Raw genomic sequence first — 15,985 nt, 5'->3', positions numbered from 1 at the left:
AATATGTGTTGCTCTTTCCTTCAGTGTTTCTTCACTAATGGTCAATCATCACTTAATCTCATTAACTCCAACACTGCAGTGTTATTTTAACAGTAGTGTGGACATTTACTGTATTAACACCTGAGCACTATTTGCTCAATAACATCCAACCTTAAGCCATTTTTTTAAAGCCAGAAAGTAAGTGATCCTTAAAGGTATAGTTCAGCCAAAGATGAAAGTTCTGTCATTAATTACTCACACTCATGTCGTTCCAAACCCGTAAGACTTTTGTTAATCTTCAGAACACAAATGAAGATATACATTTTGTGATTCCCAGCCAGTTTTGTCCTCAGTTTCCATGTAGGTCCAACATGGGAAATGAACACTGCTCAGTGTGCACACTATAGGGCGTTAAATGTAACAGTGAATCAGGGTTGGAGTTAATGAAATAATTAAGTGATTTATTGAGTGATGACTGGCAGCAGAATCACTGAAGGACAGAGATAAAAGTGAAACAGAAACTACAAATGTCTTCCAGTCACAGCTTTAGATGAAATCAACTGAAGATAAAAGAAGACATTAAATCTGTGAAGATCTCAGAAGAGGAAGATTAAACAACTCCACAAACAGCATTACCAGCTTCACTTATTACTAACCAGACTGACTTTATTTCTGTCGGACGTCTACAGAAGATCTTACTGAGAACTGACCCTTCGCTAAGCCACGCCCGAAAACCGCCACAGGCCAATCGTGGCTTAGCAACCGTAACTAGGCGTGGGAGGTCTGGCAAGCTTTCGAGCGAGGGAAACATGCCGAAGCGTTGTGTGTAGGGATTGTGCAAATCTGATACCCGGTATCCTAAAAGTTTGGACGGGGGGATGTAATGTTTTCCCTTCCCGAAACCTAAAACCCAAGGGGAGAAATGCCGGGCGTGGATCAAGCAGTGTGGGACGCCCCGTTCACAACTAAATGTCGACAGGATTAACAAAAACACCTACGTTTGCTCCACGACATGTGAGCATTAGCCTGGCGCACTAAAAATATAAGCGGGAGAATGTTATCACTGCAAAGTGGTCAGGCTAATGTCTTTGTTTATTCCACAAGATTTATGGATAAGCTGTTTGATTTATAATTATTAGATTATTTTCAAATTTCACTCACCCTGCTGTGCACGAACATGAGCTGTTCCTCAATCTGTGTGTTTCCCATTTGAATGGTCAGCGTATGAGGCGCTGCTGCTTGCGCTGGGACCTAGAGGCTTTAGCTTCAGTTTTGATGAAATTATGCTCTAAATGTTCGCATATAATGTCGTGGATATACCCCTCGAATGCATACTGCAGTCCCTTTTGTCTTGCTCTCTCAGATATTTCACCTGTTCGCCAAAAATGACTAATTATCTCCTTAGGAATGTCTGACACCGGTGCATACACACTGTAAGAGACGTGCCAGGCGCGGAAGCTTGTCAGGCGTAGCAACAGTAACTAAGGAGGGCGGGGCTTAGCGAAGGGTCCATTAACAGAGGTTTAGATGTTGATGTTTTATTGAAAATAACAAGTTTGGTTTGAATTAAGTAATATATAAAATAAGTTTGGTTTCATTGTTTGCTTTAGTTGTGCAGTTTGACTTGATTTGTTAATGTTAGTTTTACTCTGGCTGCTGTTTATGATAAAAATATAATCACAGTGGTCTGATTCACTGATCTTATTCAGAGGCGACAGGAGCGGTGGGCGGGAACAGCCGGTGATGTAAACAGGAAATCCTCCGTATGTTAGATCGTCTCGTTTTACAACATTCACTTCGACCTTCATGAACTTCGAAGGAATTAGCTCTGAATTGGGACACAATTATAGTGTAACTTTCCTGTTGTTTCAGTGAAACTAACACTGAGACTGAGGGAAATTTAATGAAATATGACTAGAACAATAACACTCTGTTTCTCCTGTTTCACGTCAGAGATGGAAATATTGTCCAGCCTGAACATCTAAATGTGGACATAAACAAATGAGTGATGAGGATGTGTTAACATGCAAATGTGTTCATGTTTTACAAACAAACAAAGTAACAGTAAACAGCAGGAGTATGAAATGAAACAAAATAAGAATTTTCACAAAGACATGAATTCTAAAAAAGTCTAACACTGTTTTAATGTCCGCATTCCAGCCAATCACAATCAAGTATTTAGACGGAGGAAATAAAGACACGTTTATTCTGAAACAGCAGCAGCAGAAGATGATGATATTATTTCAGTGAGATAATGAGAGTCCAACAACCTTTACTAACATTAGAAATGGACTTCAGGGGAATGAAAGCATGATATGAGCACTTTAATGTCTTTATCTCGTCTCTGTTGTGAATGTCTGTCATGATCTCCTCCTCAACACCAGCGGTGGTGACGAGACATCTTTCCTTTCTCTTCATCTTGTCTTTTCTAATCCCTCAAACCCTCTCAACACACAAACTCTCTCAACACACACACCCTCTCAACACACAAACTCTCTCAACACACACACCCTCTCAACACACAAACTCTCTCAACACACAAACCCTCTCAACACACAAACTCTCTCAACACACACACCCTCTCAACACACAAACTCTCTCAACACACACACCCTCTCAACACACAAACTCTCTCAACACACACACCCTCTCAACACACAAACTCTCTCAACACACACACCCTCTCAACACACAAACCCTCTCAACACACAAACTCTCTCAACACACACACCCTCTCAACACACAAACTCTCTCAACACACACACCCTCTCAACACACAAACTCTCTCAACACACACACCCTCTCAACACACAAACTCTCTCAACACACACACCCTCTCAACACAAAAACTCTCTCAACACACAAACTCTCTCAACACACAAACCCTCTCAACACACAAACTCTCTCAACACACAAACTCTCTCAACACACACAAACCCTCTCAACACACAAACTCTCTCAACACACACACCCTCTCAACACACAAACCCTCTCAACACACAAACTCTCTCAACACACAAACTCTCTCAACACACAAACCCTCTCAACACACACACCCTCTCAACACACAAACTCTCTCAACACACACACCCTCTCAACACACAAACTCTCTCAACACACACAAACCCTCTCAACACACAAACTCTCTCAACACACACACCCTCTCAACACACAAACCCTCTCAACACACAAACTCTCTCAACACACAAACTCTCTCAACACACAAACCCTCTCAACACACACACCCTCTCAACACACACACCCTCTCAACACACAAACCCTCTCAACACACAAACTCTCTCAACACACAAACCCTCTCAACACACACACCCTCTCAACACACAAACTCTCTCAACACACAAACTCTCTCAACACACAAACCCTCTCAACACACACACCCTCTCAACACACACACCCTCTCAACACACAAACTCTCTCAACACACAAACTCTCTCAACACACAAACTCTCTCAACACACACACCCTCTCAACACACAAACTCTCTCAACACACACACCCTCTCAACACACAAACTCTCTCAACACACACACCCTCTCAACACACAAACTCTCTCAACACACAAACTCTCTCAACACACAAACCCTCTCAACACACAAACCCTCTCAACACACCCCTCTCAACACACAAACTCTCTCAACACACAAACTCTCTCAACACACAAACCCTCTCAACACACACACCCTCTCAACACACAAACTCTCTCAACACACACACCCTCTCAACACACAAACTCTCTCAACACACACACCCTCTCAACACACAAACTCTCTCAACACACAAACTCTCTCAACACACAAACCCTCTCAACACACAAACTCTCTCAACACACACAAACCCTCTCAACACACAAACTCTCTCAACACACACACCCTCTCAACACACAAACCCTCTCAACACACAAACTCTCTCAACACACAAACTCTCTCAACACACAAACCCTCTCAACACACACACCCTCTCAACACACACACCCTCTCAACACACAAACCCTCTCAACACACAAACTCTCTCAACACACAAACCCTCTCAACACACACACCCTCTCAACACACAAACTCTCTCAACACACAAACTCTCTCAACACACAAACCCTCTCAACACACACACCCTCTCAACACACACACCCTCTCAACACACAAACTCTCTCAACACACAAACTCTCTCAACACACAAACTCTCTCAACACACACACCCTCTCAACACACAAACTCTCTCAACACACACACCCTCTCAACACACAAACTCTCTCAACACACACACCCTCTCAACACACAAACTCTCTCAACACACAAACTCTCTCAACACACAAACCCTCTCAACACACACAAACCCTCTCAACACACAAACTCTCTCAACACACAAACCCTCTCAACACACCCCTCTCAACACACAAACTCTCTCAACACACAAACTCTCTCAACACACAAACCCTCTCAACACACACACCCTCTCAACACACAAACTCTCTCAACACACAAACCCTCTCAACACACCCCTCTCAACACACAAACTCTCTCAACACACAAACCCTCTCAACACACACAAACTCTCTCAACACACAAACTCTCTCAACACACAAACCCTCTCAACACACACACCCTCTCAACACACAAACTCTCTCAACATACAAACCCTCTCAACACACCCCTCTCAACACACAAACTCTCTCAACACACAAACTCTCTCAACACACAAACCCTCTCAACACACAAACTCTCTCAACACACCCCTCTCAACACACAAACCCTCTCAACACACAAACTCTCTCAACACACAAACCCTCTCAACACACACACCCTCTCAACACACAAACTCTCTCAACACACAAACTCTCTCAACACACAAACCCTCTCAACACACACACCCTCTCAACACACACACCCTCTCAACACAAAAACTCTCTCAACACACAAACTCTCTCAACACACAAACCCTCTCAACACACACACCCTCTCAACACACACACCCTCTCAACACACAAACTCTCTCAACACACAAACTCTCTCAACACACAAACTCTCTCAACACACAAACCCTCTCAACACACAAACTCTCTCAACACACACACCCTCTCAACACACAAACTCTCTCAACACACAAACCCTCTCAACACACACACCCTGTCAACACACAAACCCTCTCAACACACAAACTCACTGCTTCATCTCACACACGTTTCTTTCTCTTTGACTGGAGTCTCAAACAGGGGTTTTAAAGGCTCTCAGTAACCAGTATCACCAGTCTTCACTAATGAACTATTAAATTATTGACCCTCCACACTGTGTATCGCAACTGTTCGGATCTGATTTGTGAGTCCCGTGGTTTCAATGTCAATGATGGTGTGTTGGTGGGCATCTGCCAAAAACATCAACGACAACATGGAGGGGTTTGTACAGATAAAGATGTTTTCTTATTTACAACATGACAATATGTAGTGGTCGTGCTGGAGTCCTGCGTCTTCTGAGGCAGACGGCCGTACGCATCGATTTATGAAAGAGTGACACTTGACCTGACGCACAACGTAATGACGAACGCGTCAGCACAGCGGATAGAGCACAACAAAACACCAGTCACGAATTAGAAGCTTAAAATGAGAATTTTTAAAGAGAAATATCTGAGAGCTTGAGTTTGTTGCCCAGCTCTGTTTGATTGAACCGCCAGAGATATTTTTCTTACACAAACGTATCGCTTCACTTCAGAAGGCCTTTATTAACCCGCCAGAGTCGTGTGGAGCACTTTTTTCCATTCACTGCCATTATAAAGCTTGGAAGAGCCAGGACATTTTTTAAATATAACTCCAAATGTATTCATCTGAAAGAAGAATGTCATATACACCTATGAATCATGGGGTAATTTTCATTTTTGGTGAACTATCCCTTTAAATATGATCAGAGAAATCCAGCATTGCATCAGTTCAGGCGACGCCAGTAAAGCTTGTATCAGCTGACAATCAACTGTTTCTGATGTGTTTTCACACACACATCACAGGTTCTTTTAAATCCCCACTCTTCTGTTGCATGGCTTCACACTGGATTTAACTTCCCTCCTCCATCCCCAGCTCCACCTTTAGCCTGGAGATCTGTGATCTGATCTGAGATCTGTCTTGTGGTCATCTTCAGTGACACCAGTAAGTTACATGTACATCGTCCTTTCTCATGTATTTTGGATTGTTTACAACAACTCGTTCAATTTTGTGAATTTTAACTAGGCCCATGTTTTTTATGCATGATAACTGGATCTGTTCTGTTACACTAAAGGGGACTTGACTTGCTGCTTGTAGGAATGGCTGCATTTTCCCAGAACAGAGCCATATTGCCAACACTAACTGCATTATCATTATAATAAATATACATATGTGACCCTGTATCACAAAACCAGTCAGTAGTTTATTTGTGGCAATAGCCAACAATACATTGTATGGGCCAAAATTATCGATTTTTCTTTTATGCCAAAAATCATTAAGATATTAAGTAAAGATCATGTTCCATGAAGATATTTTGTAAATTTCCTACCGTAAATATATAAAATATTTATTTTTGTGAGTGAATGCAGCACAATCGCGAACGGAAATGGACAACTTTAAAGGAGATTTTCTCAATGTTTCGATTTTTTTGCACCCTCAGATTCCAGATTTCCAAATAGTCGTATCTCGACCAAATATTGTCATATCCTAACAAACCACATCAATGGAAAGCTTATTTATTCAGCTTTCATATTATGTATACATCTCCATAATAATAATAATAATAATAATAATAAAATGACCCATGTGACTGGTTTTGTGGTCCAGGGTCACGTTTAACTAAAGTGGTCCTGACTGAAATTAAAACATACATGTCAAATTGAACCGGGATGATACACGAGTTATACAGTCCAGCAATAACATTAAAGCAGCTGTTTAGTTGTGAATGTTCAAATATAAATTATGAATGTTTACAAGTATATATTTAGGTGATTAGTTGATGTTGTTGCCAAGACTTTATTCTACAGAACTTGTAGATTTACTGATACTGACGTCAATATGCAAATAAAGAAAAGGAGAGGTGGAAAATGCACAAATAAGGAGGAAGTCAAATATGAAAATTTGTTTTAGAACAATAAACAAATGACGTGATGAGCTGAATGAGGGATGAGAGCAGATATAATAATCACGTAGTTTAAATCTGCAGACAGAAACATCAGACTCAGGACAGAAACACACAACCTCTAAAGTAAGAACATGTTCATTCTTCAAACACAATTACACTTTCTGATGTTAATATTGTCTTAATGATTATGAATCGAGTTATTCTGATATGATTATGTTTTAATATTAGATGAATATGATTTTTTGAGTTTTTCAGTGTGTTTCTTCCTCAGAAATGGACCAAACTCTATATTTGATTCTTCTTCTCATTGGTGAGTGTGTTTGTTGTATTATTTATGGTTTATAGTTTCATCAGGTTTGACCCTGTTATGAAAAGCATTAAATCAAACGCTCTCTTTCACAGCTCTCTGCTCCGTATCTGAATGTGTTCAGCGTCAGTATCACTTTATAAACGTGTTGAAGAACTGGACTGAAGCTCAGAGATTCTGCAGAGAGAATTACACAGATCTGGCCACCGTTGACAACATGAACGACATGGACGAGCTGAAGAAGAGTGTGAAGGATGGAGGTGTTCAGAATATCTGGATTGGGCTGAAGAGGACGGGTGTTGATAAATGGCAGTGGTCTTCAGGTGAACCTGCGCTCTATCTGAACTGGAGACCTGGACAACCTGATGGAGGAGATGAGTGTGCTATGATGAAAAATGGAGAATGGCATGATGTGTCATGTAGTGATACTCATCATTTCATCTGCAGTTCATCTAACAGTAAGTGCAGCTCCATACATTCACAATAAACAATAGTTCATAGAAATATACACCATACTCTGTACAAAATTTGAACGCAATAAATGCTTCTACTTTTTAATGTAAAAAATATAGGTGAGACTATGGATATTTGTCCAACTTTTGTACAGAAAATAAACCGATATTGAACACTGATGTTTTGTTGCTGATAACTGTGGGAATCTTAGAGAGCCCAGATTTTTTTTTTTTTTTTTTTTTCGCAAAATGTGATATGTTCAAAAATATCAAACATTGTTTTGACCAACATAAACTGTAATGAATTAATGAATCCATAAAATCTCAACATATAATAGACATGACAACTTGCCCCATCTTGATATTTATGAACAAAACTCGTGTCCTGAGAACAAAGTTCAGTTCTTGTCTTTTCAGTGTGATTTTATTTTCTTCAATTGTTACCTGTATTACACAAAAATTATAGTTATTTTGATTTGGAGATTGTAATCCCAGATTACAACATTTCCAAAACTGGCACGTTATGTTGCTTGTGGTTCTCCCCCTCAAAAACCTTTTTTATTCATTCATGTACTACACAGTACAACACACACACACACACAGAACCAAAATTATTCACCCCAGCATCCCGTCTTTGGTCTGGGACAGGCCAGAGGATCTCGTCCTCATCACAGGCTATATACTGGCCCTAGTCAGGCAGCGGGGGAGGAATCCTCTTGCATCAGCTGAAATATCTGCCAGGCTTCTTCCATTTCATCATCTCTGTGTCCTAGAAAAATAGAAGGACTGATTACTGTAACTGTAACACATCCTTTTTACAAAGTGGAAGCATTCAGAAAACTCTATCTGTATGTGAGGCAATCTGATGCATTTCTTTTTATTACAGTAGTGTAGGGCAACAGCTACAGTTCATGTATGTGTTGTAACAGCACAGTGTACAGCTCTCAGTTACAGTAGAGCAGTCTGAAGCACATCTACTGTACCTGCTCTTCTCCATGAAGGTTCTTATGATCGAGGCGACAGTGAAGTCCTCCTCCTCCTCCTCCTCCCCCTCCCCCTCTTATGCAACTTATGACATGTCTGATAACACTAAGAAACAACCTGCTCCCAGCACAACACAGACTCCAACACAAACTCCACATATTGATAAAAAAAAAAAATCGTAAAAAAGTTTTTTTTCTGCTGAAGCTCATAAGGCCAGACGTGAATCGCATGAACTTCGGGTGAAAAAACACGGCTCAACATCGGCAGGGCATTTGAATCATGGAGAAACCTTATCTACAAACCTAGAATGTACATTTCCTGAAGAAAATGTGAAGTGGTGCTTGCAGTGGCAAAATTCGGCACGGTTGATAGGGTTCCATACTTATCATGGTACGAGCATGGAGCATTAGTTCAACGTCAAGCTGATAAAAGTAGCCTATTACTGTAACGTTGCAGTGGGAGTTTACCTTAGTTTCCAGCATGTTGTGTGATGCTTTCTCCGGTGTGTTGCGTTTCAGTCTGAAGGTACCCATAGTCAAGTGCTCGCTCATAAATTCGAGCACGCACGCGCTTGTAAACTTATTGGTTGCAATCTGAAACATCACCGCTAGAGGTTGCTGAAAACTATATACAGCACCTTTAAAGGCCATGTTGCAGGTTTTTTTTTTCATCGAATTTGTGCAGTTTACTTGTTGGTAATAAACATTTAAACTGTTATCCATTGTATTTTATGTTGTTGGGTATCACAAAACGCAATATAATACGAAAAAGTAGGCTATCTTACAGCGGTTTGCAACGATTCTCCTTTCCGCCACAATGCATTCCATTACGTCACGTTGGGGAGAGAATATTCCAAAGCCTGCCGTGAGAGCGTTGAGAGTGACTAGAGAGACGAGTTTAGACGAGAGTATTCAGATAGCGCAGATTATACAACACATCTCTAGTCACCTATAACTGTTTAAGCTGGTTCATAAGACTTCGTGTAAAAAAAATGGTAAAGTAAACAAACAATTAACATACTCGTGCGTGCCGGTGTAGCAGTCGATTCTGTTCCCTAACGGAATTCCTGTTCCCCCTGAACGAGCCGTGTCTGCTGACAGCGCATGCGTCAAAGCCTTAATAAACCTTAATAAATCAAAGCCTTAATAAACATTACATTGAAATCTGTATAACGTTTTAAATTTGAAAAGAAATAATCTGGATTGAATTGACAGATGGGGGAAAACTCGCTTCTAATAAAACTAAAAACTAAAAAAACGCTTAAATTTCGGGAAAAAAAACAATCCTTTTTTAACCTTTTGGCTTCCCGTAGCCTACATCCAGTTGTGCTTCTTGCTCGTATTCAGTTCTAATGGTACGCATGGTAACTCGGCAACTACGCATGATTTGTAGTATGATTGCATAAAGGGAACAGGAATTCCGATAGGGAACAGAATCGACTGCTACACCGGCTTGAAGGGGACCATGATCCTGCGTGAAATGGGTTTATGCTATCTTCAGCACAAACGGATTCAGGCAGCATGCAAATCCTGGATGCTGAGTGAGGCACGTCACATCTGGTCGCGGGGTGAGCTCCTCGACCAGCGACCAAAACGCACTCACAGCACAAGCTTTCCAACGCAGTTTCCATGGGACGGCACCGCCGGCGCCCACACAAGCACCTGCCAAACAGCGACAGACACGCGGCGGCTGTGTTTGCAACATTTTCACCGGAGGAAGAGGTAAACGCTTAGAAACACTTGGCAATGATGCTGTTACTGGAGCTAGTAGGCTACCATCAAAACGTGGGATAACTAATCATTAATGTGTTTACCACGTTGGGGGAAAGATTTAATTAGGGATTATCTGGAGGTGGTGGATAACAGGTGGGACTGGCAAATTAGCCCATAGCTAGCATGATGCCTTCTATTTCTAGATGAAGACAAAGTTTACCGGTACTTATCTGAACTAATGTCATGATCACTGCCACTAGATATAAAGAAAACGTTGATTTTTCACTCATTTTTCCCAGTCAGTCGCCATAGTTCTAATACAAACTGTATTGGCTGAGGCTACCTTTCCTCCGCTTCTCCCCAACGTGACGTCATCACCGAATTGCGTAAAAAAAACCGTTCATACAAAAAAACGTAAAAAACTGGTCTTTAAGACCATTTTTGAGACATTTTAAAAATGGTATACATATCTTGAGTGATTAATGTACCCATTGATCAACAGTGGTGGTTAACCTGCAACATGGCCTTTAAGCATTTGAACTTCAAACAATAAATGTTTTGTGATTCATTTTACACTAATTTACAAATAAATACATCATAAATTGTTTTGTAGAGAAGATTATTTTCATAAATTAACTTTTCTAAAGATGGGCTTAAGTGGTACAGTGCCACAAAACACATGCAAACTATAGCCAACACAAGCTAACCTTGAATGAAAAAACATAACATTTCTCAAAGTGGGCACAATGGAAATTACTATGATACTTAGTCTACAGTATATTTAAGCTCCATGCATGTATTTGTAAACTTATCTTACATTTTTAAAGGAAAACATTGTCTTTTTTCACCATTACTCACTGTGGAACCATTAAAGCCCACCTTATGTGTTTTAATGAGGAATCCCTCTAACTGCAAACTTTGATACATTTTCTGAAAATGTTTAATGATAACATTTCTTTGTGTGCTTTTACCTTACTAACCTTTTAACCTCACCTTACTTACTACCTTTATTTACAACTATATTTAAATAGGCTACAAATTAAACACATTCATTAAAATGAGATAGAGCCCCGTTTTTTCCTAAAGCCCCTTATGTATAACCGGGCATAATTCGGGAGCCAAGTCGAGTTAAGGCTTGAGATTCCGGGCATGGAGAGGTACATTCCCCACAGTCCTGAGCCCCTGGGACCGTCCGGCTCCGAGATACCGCCACTTCCTGTCCAGCTTTGACCAGGCAAAACTCAGGACCCAAGCCGATTTGGGGCTCCGGACTCCGGGCATGGAGGGGTCACCCAGTGGGCCCCCTATGCCGGGAGTATTGAGCCCTAACTCGGCTTTCTTCTCAAGATATGGTCACTTCCTGTGGAACTTTGATCGGGCATAACTCTGGAACCAAGCCGACTTAAGGCTCCATACTCCAGGCATGAGGGGCCAACTATAGGAGACCCCCTAACCCCAGAGTCTGGACCCCAAACTCGGCTTCCTTTCCAAGATACACCCGGTCAAACTTCCACCTTTGACCAGGTATAACTCGGGAGCCAAGCCGACTTAAGGCTCCAGACTCCCGGTGTGGGGGCCCACAAGGAGTCCCCCTAAGCCCAGAGTATGGAGCCCCAACTCGGCTTGGCTCCCGAGATACACCCGGTCAAACTTCCAGCTTGACTCCATCCCACCCAGGGCTCTAGTCAAACATTAACAAAAGGAATTTGTTTAATACTTCCCTGTCACTGGATAAATATATTGATGTTATTTGGAACACATGCGGGCTTAAACGGTGCCAAAGTACCAATTAACCCCATGCCAGACTTCTGACTTTATTCCTAAAATATCTTAATTTTATATTCTAAAATGTACATCAACTAATTAAAACATTTTCAAATGAGAGATAAATCTTGCATTTTAACAAATTATTTTTCTAATAAACCATGCCAATATCTTTTAAATCTAATTCAGCTGTAGAAACAGTTTTTGAACGTGTTTCTGATGCTTCCATCACTGCTCTTATTCACATGCAAACTATAAACCGAAGTAAGAATAATAAACAAACTTTCATGAATCTGTTTCCATTTTTTATTTTTTCTTAAAGTGAACACAGGACTCGTCTTTGTCAATCAGATGAAGAAGTGGAGAGACGCTCAGAGTTACTGCAGACAGAATCACATTGATCTGGTCAGTGTGAGGAACCAGAATGAGAATCAACAGATTCAGAAGTTCATCAATGATAGTCACATATCTAATGATGTCTGGATCGGTCTGTTCAGAGACTCATGGCAGTGGTCAGATCAGAGTGACTCCTCATTCAGATACTGGTATTCTGGTGAACCTAATAATGCTGGAGGAAATGAAAACTGTATAGTGCTCAAACCAAATGACCAGAACACTAAGGGTGAATGGTATGACGGCTCTTGCGACAGCCAACTTCCTTTTGTGTGTCATGAAGGTGAGCAGATCCTCACAAACACACACAATCCATCCATCACCTCCAGATATCTTAAAGTTCACGCTACATGTCTGACATGACAGATTCCTCCACAGTGTTTGTTCTGCATGTTGTTTTTGATCAGTCTCTCTCTAGTTTTTGCTTGTGGTTTGTTTTGTGTCCAGATAAACTGATTCTGATCAAAGAGAATCTGACGTGGCCTGAAGCTCTGAGATACTGCAGACAGAATTATACGGATCTGGTCTCGGTTCATTCAGTCGAGATGCAGGAGGAGGTGATGAATGTGGTTAAACGTGCGTCTACTGAGGCGGTGTGGTTGGGTTTACGTCACTCCTGCACTGTGGGCCTCTGGTTCTGGGTGAGCGGAGAGACCGTGTGCTATCAGAACTGGGCTCCAGGGAACGGCACAGGAGACGAGGACTGTGAGTCTGCAGTGAGATCTGGAGCAGTTCAGTCTAGAGGAGATCAGCGCTGGATCAGCCGTCCTGAACACGACAAACTCAACTTCATCTGCAGCAGATCTGAGGAGTGAAGGATATGTTTGTGTTCTTTCATAACTGGCAAACACTTCTTGTACTGTTTTTAGCAGTTCTTATATAAATTTACTATGATAATTTCTGTTACTGAAGATTATTGGATGAGTTTTTTTTTAATATCAGATTTTAAAATACTTTTGTGCACCATATGTATGTTTTAAAGACCCCATGAAATCTAAATAAATTTTAATATGTGGCTTTATTTACATTTTTTATTTAGTCACTTCCAGAAACACAACTCAATATGTTTGACACATTCTGTTCAATCCAATGTACTTGCAGTCAACTAGAAAGTAGAAGATGGGTTTTTTAAACATTAAAAATAAAATAAAAAGCAAAGCTTAAACCACATCAGTTGATTTCATGGGATCTTGGTGTTTTGGTGGTTTGGAACTTTCTTCTAATCACTCCTGAGTTTTGCACTAGTCATACAATAAAAAATGACTTGTTTAAAAAGTGATTGTGAGCATCGATGTTTGTCTCAATGAAATGAAATATAGTTTATTCTTAAAGGAAAAAGTGGAAGTTGAGTATAAAATATCTTGTGAACTGTATTTGATGTTAAAACTAATTCAAAGGAGCACCAGCTCAACTGAACTGACTTAGAAGAAGAATTATTTTACATTTATAAAATGAAAAATAAAAGAAAATGAAGCATTAATGAATATAATTATTTTATTTTTTTATAAAAAAAACTTCTGCTGTTGTGAAAGATCACTGTAATGCATTAACATAAAGAGATCTGTGTGTATCTTTTGCGTAAAAATTGAGACACACTTAGACATCAGCACTCATCATATACAAACCTCAAGGATGATGACAATGAAAAAAAAAAAAACTGGTGTGTGATGAGACACTGGCGCCGTTGTTCTGGGGCTTTCGTCGCATTATCCAAGACTCTCTGGTCATTAAAAAACCTAATTAAACAAGAGAGTTAAATTCAACAAGAATAACAACAACAACAAAAAGGAAAACATAAATGATATTTAAGAAGCTTGTGGATGAAAAATGTTGCATATAAAATAAAGAAGTAAAAAACATATTCAAGAGATAATGATTTGGGGTTTTCGTAATAAACGAAAGAAAACTGTGGGTCACATCAGAAGGGTTAAAAATAACTTAAATCAACACAAATTCTGCATCATAGTATGAGATAGAAAAAAAAAAACACAATGAGAAGCTTAAATATCTTTGAATTAAGAACTTAAATCAACCCAAAATATTATAGGCTACTAAATATAATGTGTTTTTTTATTATAATGACAACGAAATAATATTTTAATGATATAAGTAAAATATAATATGTTAATATAGTGCACATGATATTTAATTTAATTCAGTTCAATTTATTTTTATTTGTATAGCGCTTTTCACAATACACATCATTTCAAAGCAGCTTCACAGAAAGTGCATGAGTCCATATTACAATTTAGAGTGATCTGTTATCAGAGGTAATGGTCTAAGTTATGTATTTCAGAAATGTACATATAAAAAGTCACGGTTAGCTAAAAATGTATTAATTTAAACTATTTAATAATTTAATGCAGAAACAATGAGCTCATTGAAGTAATGAATAATTGTTTGTTAACAAATAATTATCACATTTAGAAAATATAGCATTGCTGCAAAATTTAGCAAAATACTCTCTATAGCAAATTTTTCTAGCCAACTAACTTGCCATGGTCATGGCTTTCCTGGGGTAAAGTAACGTTATGTGACATTATGTTCTCCAGCTGTTTTATTGACCTTTTCCACTGGTAAAAAACACTGATTGATCGATATTATGTATGAGGCATATACATTTCGGTAAGTTGTACTGTATCTTTCAACCAACCTATTGTTCATTCATGTTTATTTACTATTAACTAGTAGTAAGAGTAGCTAAGAGATGATCGGTTCACTTGCTGCTTGAACTGAGGCGCCAGCGATCTGTCACGTCACATTTACAAGCGCCAAAACGGTATTTATTGCGTGTGAAAAGTGTCAGTTGTGTGAGTATCATGCTGAGTGCGCGAGAGTTGGCAGCCCTGAAGAGATCTGTGTGAAACCTTCAAAAATGTTATAACATCTTTTGTGTAAAAATTGAGACACACTTAGACATCAGCACTCATCATACAAACCTCAACAACGCTGACAATAAAAAAAAAATTCAAATCTAAACAGTAAAAGATTCAGGTACATAATCTGTGCCGCAATGCATGCTGGGAGTCATGAGTGAGTCTTGTATGATGGCATGAAGCGTCACCATTGTTGCGTTTGAATCAAATTACACTACATCCTTATGCATCGCTTTCTGCCAGGACTTTTATGTGCTTTTCTCAACTCAGTGAAGTGACGTCGGTGTCCGGGTTAGCGGTAGCATGAGCCGTCAGCAAGTGTTATTTAAATAAACTCCTGATGTACTTACAAACTTAACAATGCCTCGTTTTATGAGTACAGAACCTATTTGTACTACTGTAGAAGTTT

At 39.8% G+C, this 15,985-nt stretch overlaps 1 protein-coding gene across 1 annotated transcript; it reads left to right on the top strand.

Annotated features, from left to right (window-relative positions):
* The first annotated feature begins 7,167 nt into the window (after window positions 1–7,167).
* LOC311288637 (C-type mannose receptor 2-like) lies at window positions 7,168–13,978 on the top strand. Its single transcript, XM_084406147.1, has 5 exons — window positions 7,168–7,211; window positions 7,360–7,398; window positions 7,491–7,853; window positions 12,630–12,983; window positions 13,148–13,978. The coding sequence occupies exons 2-5, from the start codon at window positions 7,362–7,364 to the stop codon at window positions 13,513–13,515; spliced, it is 1,122 nt and encodes a 373-aa protein (XP_084262273.1). The 5' UTR covers window positions 7,168–7,211; window positions 7,360–7,361; the 3' UTR covers window positions 13,516–13,978.
* Window positions 13,979–15,985: the final 2,007 nt, after the last annotated feature.

Source organism: Rutilus rutilus (assembly GCF_951802725.1).
Source record: "Rutilus rutilus genome assembly, chromosome: 3".
Lineage (NCBI taxonomy): Eukaryota > Metazoa > Chordata > Actinopteri > Cypriniformes > Leuciscidae > Rutilus > Rutilus rutilus.
This window is presented reverse-complemented; position numbering and strand designations above follow the sequence as displayed.

Bases quoted from the DNA above. Each gene is read 5' to 3' on its own strand.
- LOC311288637 (XM_084406147.1), top strand. From the start codon at position 7,362: ATGGACCAAACTCTATATTTGATTCTTCTTCTCATTG. The intron at 7,399-7,490 runs GTGAGTGTGTTT...TCTCTTTCACAG, and splicing joins TTTGATTCTTCTTCTCATTG to CTCTCTGCTCCGTATCTGAA. The intron at 7,854-12,629 runs GTAAGTGCAGCT...TTTTTCTTAAAG, and splicing joins CATCTGCAGTTCATCTAACA to TGAACACAGGACTCGTCTTT.